General features: G+C 47.6%; 1 protein-coding gene across 1 annotated transcript in view; it reads left to right on the forward strand.

Moving 5' to 3' along the window:
- The window catches only part of LOC107115224 (hydroperoxide isomerase ALOXE3-like), a 33,504-nt gene that overhangs the window by 11,244 nt on the left and 12,656 nt on the right, over positions 1 to 9,604 (forward strand). Inside the window, exons 6-8 of the mRNA XM_015416876.1 lie at positions 1,901 to 2,073; positions 4,332 to 4,475; positions 7,338 to 7,541. Of these exons, the coding sequence (XP_015272362.1) occupies positions 1,901 to 2,073; positions 4,332 to 4,475; positions 7,338 to 7,541 (521 nt within the window). The remainder of the gene's footprint in view (positions 1 to 1,900; positions 2,074 to 4,331; positions 4,476 to 7,337; positions 7,542 to 9,604) is intronic.

The following is a 9,604-nucleotide window of genomic DNA, read 5'->3' on the forward strand; positions in this document are numbered from 1 at the left end:
AGGGATGCGATAAATAATGCTTGGCTCTCTATTCAGTCTTGGCATTACAGCATGCAAGCCATTGAGAGACATAAAATTCTTCTTCGGGCAGAAATGACAAGAGAACTCATGATCACAGATATGGTTGGTAATAAATATACTAAGTCTATCTGGTGGTCTGAGGCAAAATTCTTGGTGATTCATACATGGATTGACCAGAAGGCAGTACTGATTTCTTTCCATGATCTTTCTTTGTCCTTTGTGTTCAGCAAGCCCGTGCGTTTGAAAGCCAGACTTGGCTCTAGAGATTTCCTTTGAGAGAACAGGAGGAAGAAGAACGGGGTCTTGCCGGCCTTGTCCCTGATTTGATCTTCAGCCCTGGGAGCTCGAGGTGGCTTGAGTAGGGCTTCATGTCAGCAGGACTTAATGTTCTCTTCAGCTCCCCTTAGTTAATGTGGGCCTGAGCTGCAAAAGGAGGTGTCTTTTGCTCAATTGTTAGGGAAGCAGCTCTAGCTGTGGTGCATCATTGTTTGAAGAGAGTTCTCTATTCCTGCCGCGATTTGTGCTCTCTCCCTCTCTGGGCTCCCTGGCAGGCTATCCTGAGATTAACGGATTTCCTTAAATCAGAGTATTTCTTTGGTGTCATCAGTGAACCAGAAATGGGTTTAGTGCAGGGCAATACTCCCTCTAAGCCGTGGAGTCTTGTGAGCAAAAATTCTACTTTGTGAGCTACTGGCATTAAAGTTGTGAGCAAGAGATTTGGCAGCTGCATAAATTAGTTTGCTCTGGAGCCATCCTTCCTGAGCTGAGACAAAATCTGCGAGCTGGTGGCTAAAAAACTGTGAGCCAGTTCACACTAACTCAGCTTAGAGGGAACACTGGTGCAGGGGTGTCAAACATAAGGCCCGGAGGGCTCTTATGCAGCCCACAAGCAACTAGAGCAAGGGAGGGAACAGGAGACGTCTTTGGGAAGTGGACTCCAATTGTGGCTTCAGCATGGTAGAACAACTTTGTCTGCAGCAGTCAAGCAATGTGGGAGTGTCTGCCCAGTGCTGCACCACTGGCTCTCCAGTCTGCCCATGTGGGTTTCCCTTTGCACCCCCCTCCCAGCCCAGGGGGCCTTGCAATGAGGATACACCGACTCGGAGCTGACCAGCTGCCGTCGGGGGAACTGCGATCCCGTGCGATCCCCCCCCGAAATGACCTCTGATAATAAATAATAAATCTTTCAATTTATTAATCGCTCAATCCTGTAGAGCTTGCTGGCTCTGAGCAATTTAAAAGGTAAAGGTAAATGTTTCCCTTGCTCAAAAGCCAGTTGAATCCGACTCTAGGGTTGCGGTGCTCATCCCCGTTTCAAAGCTGAAGAGCCAGCGCTGTCCGAAGACGTTTCCGTGGTCATGTGGCCGGCATGACTAAATACCAAGGCGCATGGAACGCTGTTCCCTTCCCACCGGAGTGGTCCCTATTTATCTACTTGCAATTTCTTGCTTTCGAACTGCTAGGTTGGCAGGAGCTGGAACTAGAGACGGGAGCTCACTCCGTCATGCGGCACTCGGGTCTCGAACTGCTGAACTACTGGCCTTCCACAGCCTGCAGTTCAGTGTCTTAACCACTTGAGCCACCGCAGCTCCATCTGAGCGATTTACAGTGACTCCATTACACACGGGACTAACAATGATTCAAGGGGTAAGGGAGGACAACATATAATCTTTTAAATCACACACGTTCGCAGCCGAGATAATTACAGGGGTCAACTCGAGTGTAGTGTAGAATGTAAAAATATTCGGAGATAACTACAGGGGTGAACTTGCGTGTCGTGTAGAATGTAAGTTCGGAGACAGGGTTTAACCAGGATTTATTTAAGGTCTAGTGTGGAAAGGACCTCTGTTAACTTGTAAGGACATCTCTGTGTCCCCAGAATATGTCCGCAAGCATTGGGATGAAGATGCTTTCTTTGGCTACCAGTACCTCAACGGAGTCAACCCAATATCCATCCGGAAGTGCACGGAGATTCCAGCCAAGTTCCCTGTCACTCAGGAGATCGTAGCAAAGTCCTTACAGAAGCACACAACCCTCGACAAAGAACTGGAGGTAAGGAGACACACTCGTGCAAGCGCAGTCCAGCTGCATGGTGGGCCACTGTTCTGCTTTGTTATTTTAAAGATGCAAATCTCTTCTGCATTGCCTCCTCACAACAGCCCTGTGAGGTAGGGTAGGCTGAGGGAAAAGTGACAGACCCAAGGTCATCCAGTGAGCTCTGTAAACTAAGCAGGGATTTGAAGCCAGTCAGAATGAGATTAGACAGATTCATGAAGGAGAGCTCCATGAGTGGCTACTAGCCATGGTGACTAGAGGGAACTTCCATGTTCAGAGGTAGTCAACTGCTGAATGCTAGCTCCGGGAGGCAACAGCAGGAGAAGGCCTTGGTCTCTCTGCCCTGTTGTTCACCCTCCAGAGGAACTGGGTGGCTCCTGTGTAAGATGGGACCCTGGACTAGATGAACTATTGGTCTAATCCAGCAGGACTCTTCTGATGTTCTTATGAAGGCCTCAGTCTCTCTGCCCTGTTGTTGGCCCAGCACAGGAACTGGGTGGCTGCTATGTGAGACAAGACGCTGGACTAGATGGACCACTGGTCTGATCCAGCAGGGCTCTTCTGATGTTCTTATGAAGGCCTATGCCCTGTTGTCGAACCTTCAGAGGAACTGGATGGTCAATGAGTGAGACAGGATGCTGGACGAGACGGACCCTCACTGGTCTGATCCAGCAGGGCTCTTCTGATGTTCTTATTAGACAAAGGCCTGGGCCTCTGTGCCCTGTCATTGGACCTCCAGAGGAACCGGTGGGCCACTGTGTGAGACGGGATGCTGGACTAGATGGACCCCTGGTGCTCTTATGTTTGAGAGAACTAGGATCAGATCCCCATTTAGCCATGCAGTTCCCTGGGTGACTTTGGACCAGCCACTCTTTCTCAGCCTAACCTACTTCACAGGGTTGTTGTGAAAGTGACTGAGAAGAAGGGAAGGGTGTATACTGTCCTCAGCTTCTCAGAGGAATGGCAGGATGCCAATGTGATTAATGTTTTATCTGGGATATTTATCGGCTGGAAGAAATTCTCAGGACAGCTTACACATGGATTCACGAAATCACAGTGAAAATGTAAACGCAATGGGTCGAATCCTAGGAATTACAGGAGCCTCAGCATGTCCCATTCATTCCAGTGGGGCTTCTCCAGGAGATGTTGGCCCTTTCTGCACCTGTCTTTTTCCTCCGTTTCTGAGCGCAATTAAGTCTTCTATTCCGCATTCCCTCCTGCTTTCACCACTGCTTTGTGTCGCGGCTTCTTCTTGGTTCTGCATTTATTTTAGGGAGTCAGCCCTCAGACCGCTTCCAGCACACTGTTGCCCCACACTTCCTAAAAGTGCTTTTGCTGTGAGCCTTTGTTCTGCTCCGTTTTGAAACCAATACTACTATTTAAAGTAGAATTGTTCCTGCGAATTGTTTCCCCTGTTTCAGCCTCTTTCTCTTCAGTCGCTTTGGCCAATTTACATGATAACACGTTTCCTCATGGGCAATTGCTGAACATTTACATTTGTTTAGAATCCGCAGTGGTTTGGAGGATGGGAGAGCTACTGGGGAAAACCAGTTTTTCAAGAAGCACTTCTAAGCCAAACAGACTTCGATCACAAACATTTCCCTCAAAACAAAAAACGGATGCATGGATTGATTGTTTGCATTTTAATTTGATACTAAGTGTTGACAGTTGTATATTACCCCAGGTTAGTGAACATTCCCTGTTAACACTGAAATGCCTCATCCGCTCAATGTCATTTCAATTTTCCTGGAAGAATTCCTTCCACCAGCCAGGGCTCTGTGAAAAGGAAGAGCAAACACAGGGCATTAAAGGGAAGGGAGAAATGTCCTGGCTACTCCTTCTCCAAAGGATAAGAGCAACCGGGGCTTAAAACACACTTTCTTCTGTGAGTATGCCGAAACTTGCATTTCTGGCATGATGTGCCAAAGAATAATTACATATGCAGAAGGAAAGGAAATGATTCAAATCAAAGGCATACTGCACTGAGTTCTGGGAAAATCAGGAGTAAAGACTGAATGCAGAAAGGCCCGTTTTTGCTTAGACAGTGCCCGAGTAAAGTTGCATAGCATTGTGCTGGGAATCCAAGGACTGAAACCTGAAATGCTTTTTAAAAATGCCAAATCCACCCATGAATCTCAAAGGTGTGGCCAAATTCTCTATATCCGGCTCTTCACTTTAGAGCTAACTTTCCCCACTCTTTCTTTCCCCACCCTTCTGCACCACCCAAACGCCATCTTCCCTTGTGTCTCAAACAGAAAGGCAACCTGTTCCTTATCGACTGCGAGGTTCTGGAAGGCACCCCAGCCACGGAGCTGAACGGAAGCCGCCAGCACATTGCAGCCCCCCTTTGCCTCCTGCACCTGAATCACCAGGAGGAACTTGTACCCATCGCCATCCAGGTAATCCTTTTCCCGGAATTAATGATGTTCAAGCCTGGCTCAGGGTTGCCAGGTCTCCCAGTCTGATGGTTTTTACCACGGAGTTTCCATTGATTCCTAGAGCGACATGACATCACTTCAGGTTTTCCCCAGAAGTGACATCACAGTGCCCCCCGTGTCCCTGGCTCCATCTCCCATAGGGTGTCATGCATTGGCCGGCCATGCTAAGGTTGCATCAAGGCCACTGTTCTCCCCAATGCGGGAACAGACATGTGGAAACACAGGCCGGTGAATCGACCTCCTTATATCGAGCCCTCTCGCCAGTTTCCGTTCTTTGCACCATGACGCCTGTGAAGGTTTCATTAAGGTTTTTCCAGCAAATGGAACACCACATAAGCTCTTTGGCAAAGTACCTCAGAGGCAATATAACAGACGTCTAGTACCCTGAAGAATGCCACGTGCAACTTTGCTGCGCTGTCTGTAGGCTGAGCCATGGCTTTGCATAAGTTCGCTACCAGGAATTAGAGGAATATGGAAATCTTTTGGGGGCGGAGTTCAGGGCGGGCCCAGCTGGCCTAGTTATTTTTAAAGGGTGAGCCAAGCCTACTTAGCTTCTGATGAAGGGAGCTTTGGCTCTAATTGGTCTCTAAGATGCTGTTGGGTTTGAATCTAGCTCTTCTAGCACAAACCAGCAGGGCTACTCTCCTGAAACCATGCATACCCCAGGATCTTGGGGACTCTTTTACCTTTTTTTTTTAACTTCTGTTAGGCTTGCATGAAACAATAGAAACATGCTGAAAGTCAAATTTCATTTATTTATTTCAATCAAAGGACAGACACGCCACAACAATCACACCCACAATACCAGAAAACATCACTAAACAGACTGTGGAGTTGTTGGGTTGGAACCAGCTTTTCAGCTGGGGAAAAAGGAGAAGAGGGGTTCTCTCTGGCCGCCAAAAAGGGTTCTGCTGGCACCCTTTCCCACTCTGGCTAGCAACCTCTTCTCTCCAGACTGCTCCATTCCTTTCCCCCCACCCATGAGGTGGCCACAGTCCAGAATGAGAAGAAATTGTGAAATTTCGCCGTCTGGTTCTTTTAGACTTGCTGTATTCATACTGTTTATGTATTTTATTATATCGTTTTGATGTTTCTATCAAATGTGGAAAGCAAGCAAGCACTGTACAAATGACGCAGGCCACAAGTGCTCAACAAGTCATGCAAAAAGAGTAAATTTATATAACAGGAATAACAGAGGACCAGATGTATCTGTAAAACCAAATTACATGATATAATGTACAGGTCCGTGAGTAGTGCAAGTCCATAAATGGTACACAGACAAGGACAAAGACTCCGGATTGTGATCTTCGTTTCAATAGCTATTCTTCAATCATTCAATACCGACTATTGGAGAGTTTGTTCTACTGTCGATCGGCTGCCCGGCTTTGAATGATTATAATAGGATTGAGTTTTTTCCTGTAATACTGGTTTGAAGGCTTTTATACACTGTGAGTGCTGTGCTAGGGATTCCTCCTACATACACCATTTTAAAGTCTTCTGTACATTAGGAGTGCTTTATGAAGTAGTGTGAACTTCTTGAAGAAGAGCTATCGAAACGAAGATCACAATCCGGAGTCTTCGTCCTTGTCTGTGTACCATTAATGGACTTGCACTAATCATGGACCTGTACATTATATGATGCAATTTGGTTTTACTGATACATGTGGTCCTCTGTTATTCCTGTTATATAAATTTACTTTTTTGCATGACTTGTTGAGCACTTGTGGTCTGCGTCATGTGTACAGTGCTTGCTTGCTTTCTGTATATTGTATACTGTGATATCGCATCTGTTTATCAATTGCCCAGAGACCTCCCTAAATTTAATTTAAAACAACAACAGGGCCTTCACAGCATAAAGTCCCATAGGTGAAGTAAGACTGGGAACTGAGTGGGACTGAGCGAAAAGACAGGATGGATCCAACCCAATGGTTCTTCATCTTTTGCTTGGGGCACGTTGTACTAGTCTGGATTATGATCATTTGACCACAGGGTCCTCCTATCTGGGAGGGGGCATCTTCCCGTTAGAATCCCTTTCCTGAATCCTAGTGTGAGGCCATCCATTGGAAAGATACCTCTGTGGAAATCATAGGTCAATGCACACTTCAACAAAAAAACATTGTTTCACTAGGCCCAGCCTGGGCTAGCTCACTCTCGTCAGGCCTCGGAAGATATGCAGGGTTGGCCCTGGTTAGTAGTTGGATGGGAGACCACCAAGGAAGTCCCAGGTTGCTATGGAGAGGCGGGCAAGGGCATACCACCTTGGTTGGTCTCTTGCCTTAAGAACCTTATGGGGTTACCATAAGTCAGCTCTGACCACGTCACGCACAGGAAAAGCCGACCTTAGTCCTGGGGTCCTCAACCTCTCTGAGCTGGTGGGCATCTTTGGAATCCTGACACAGTGGCTGCGACAAAATGGCCGTTCCAGGAGGTGAAGCCAGTCACAAAATGGCTGCCGCAGCTCATCTTCAGTCACACCACGAAGATTCTTGTGTTGTGGTGACAGCTGCTGCCAAAGCAATGTTGCTGTTGTTGTTGTTAAAGTTCTGCATAGTCAATTGAATCTCTGATGGCCAATCAGAAGCCTTGCTGAGCAAAAACCACACCTGGCCCACCCACATTTCTAGAAACACCTAGTGGGGGCCAGGAAAGGTGTTGGTGGTCACCGTGGCACTCAACGGGCACCATGTCGGGGACGTCTACCTTAATATTGTGCTGGAACGAGGACAGAATTATTGCCTATTTTCTGTCTCCTGGTGTTTTCAGGACACGCAGCATAGCATAGCCAATAAGAGCCTCAGTTATTTCCCCTTGTTCTCCCTCCAGCTAACTCAGCAACCCGGACCGGACAGCCCCATCTTCTTACCCAGTGACTCGGAGTGGGACTGGGCCCTGGCGAAATTCTGGGTGCGGAACAGCACCTTCCACATCCATGAGGTCCTCACCCACTTGCTTTACACGCACCTGATGGCAGAAGTCTTCACTTTGGCCACCTTTCGACACCTGCCCATGTGCCATCCCCTATACAAGGTGGGTGCGTGTCTGGGGTCAAGATTGACCAAGTCCTGGTTGGAAAATACCTGGAGATTTGGGGGTTGAGCCCAGGTAGGGTGGGGTTTGGAAGGGGAAGGGCCTCAGCGGGACTTAATGCCATCGAGCCCACCCTCCAAAGTAGCCATTTCCTCCAGGGAAACTGATCTTTATAGTCCGGAAATCAGTTGTCATCCCTGGAGATCTTCAGGCTCTACCTGGAGGTTGCCAAAGACAACGGGGAACCCTTAGTGTGCAAGTAGAGCCACAAACAACACCCACCCAGGGAAGACCATCTACAATTCACAACTATATGTACTCAAAACTGTATATTGCATTCATTGAAATACAAAGAAGGGTTAGTGGTCATCCTAACCCAGTAGAGCAGGGGTGTCGAACTCATTTGTTATGAGGGCCGGATCTGACATAAATGAGACCTTTTTGGGCCGGGCCACATGTGTCACAAAAAGGTAATGCCAGGTAGCGGAGATATAAACTTTATAAAGGACACAAACACAAAGGGTTGGTTTTTTTTTTACTTAAAATAAAAACATGCTTAAAACATTAGCACTCTTGCAATATTCTGTTTATTTAACAGTGTCTGATAACTGACACCTCTTGCTCTGAATTATTGCATCAAAATGTCTGTGCTGTTGCAATCTTGAGTGTGCTGTTCAGATGTGTATCTGTAAGCTGCAAACTTACGACGACGTAGCATCAACAGAACTGGAAGAAGAAGCAGAAGACAGCCAGTTCCACTGCGGGCCTGATAGAAGCCCTCCGGGGGCCTCATCCAGCCCCCTGGCCGCATGTTTGACACCCCTGCAGTAGAGTGTATAAACATTTATCCAACAGGTTGCTCGTAACAATTAAGCACAGTTTACAAAAAGAACATCTTCAAAACCAACCGTAGGCTGCACTGTAATTCCATACATAGATAGTGTCCCTAGACCTCCAAACAAAAAGTAACTGCAGCAGAAGACCCCCACTGTGGAAAGAATAACAGCCGGACCCCTCTCCCAGGTATAAATCAAGACGTTTCAAAGATCTTCAGCAGCGGCTGGTAAGACGGAACCCGATTTCCAAAATAACATAGGCACAGGAGGTCTATCGACACTATGTGTGGAATTACAGTGGAACCTACCGTAGGTTTTGGATATGTTCTTTTTGTAAACTGTGCGTAATTGTTATGTGCAATCTGTTAGATAAGTGTCTGTACACTCTGTCGGGTTATGACCACTAACCCTTCTTTGTATTTCAATGAATGCAATGTACAGTTTTGAGTACATATAGTGGTGAATTGTAGATGGTCTTCCCTGGGTGGGTGTTGTTTGTGGCTCTGCCTGGAGGTTGGGAACCCTATATGGAGTGTAGGAGGGGGAATGTGCAATCCCAAGAGAGGGGCAGGGTTTGGGAGATGGGGGGGACAAGATCTAAGAGATGGTCCTGGAATCTTTCCCCGGGAGCAGGGGCCATTTCGTAGAAAAAGAGGTGCAGGAGCTCATTAGCATAGCTCATTAGCATAACTTATTTGCATATGCCACACCCCCTGACATCACCAGAAGTGTGTCAGAAAGCAAAACCCACTGCAACTTACCTGGCTGCTTCTTGCTCCTCATGGCCCGGGGCTGCTGGGAGCAGGGGGCGGGGCTTCTTGCATGTGCCCGACCCCCTGGGCTCTTTACTGCCGGAGCTCCGCTCCTGTGCGCTCCTGCAGGAAATGACCCCTGCCCGGGAGCTTTAGGCACAGGGAGTTCAGAAGTGTCAGCACTTTCTGATGCACTTGAGGTTCTACCATTCTGATGGTCTGCCATGGCTAATCAACGTTTCCCCATAAAACTTCTCCCAAAGCTTACAAGAATGAGACATCGTTAGAATTGCCAGATCCAGGTTGGCAAACTCCTGGAGATTTTTTTTTGGGGGGGTGGAGTCTGGTTGGTGCGGGGTTTAGAGAGGGGAGAGACCTCAGCTATTTTCTCCATGGGAATTGATCTCTGTTGTCCGGAGATTGGTCGTGATTCCGGGAGATCTCCAGGCCCCACCTGGAGGCTTACATATATATA

Source organism: Gekko japonicus, unplaced genomic scaffold (genome assembly GCF_001447785.1).
Source record: "Gekko japonicus isolate JY-2015 unplaced genomic scaffold, Gekko_japonicus_V1.1 scaffold3040, whole genome shotgun sequence".
In the NCBI taxonomy this organism is placed as follows: Eukaryota; Metazoa; Chordata; class Lepidosauria; order Squamata; family Gekkonidae; genus Gekko; species Gekko japonicus.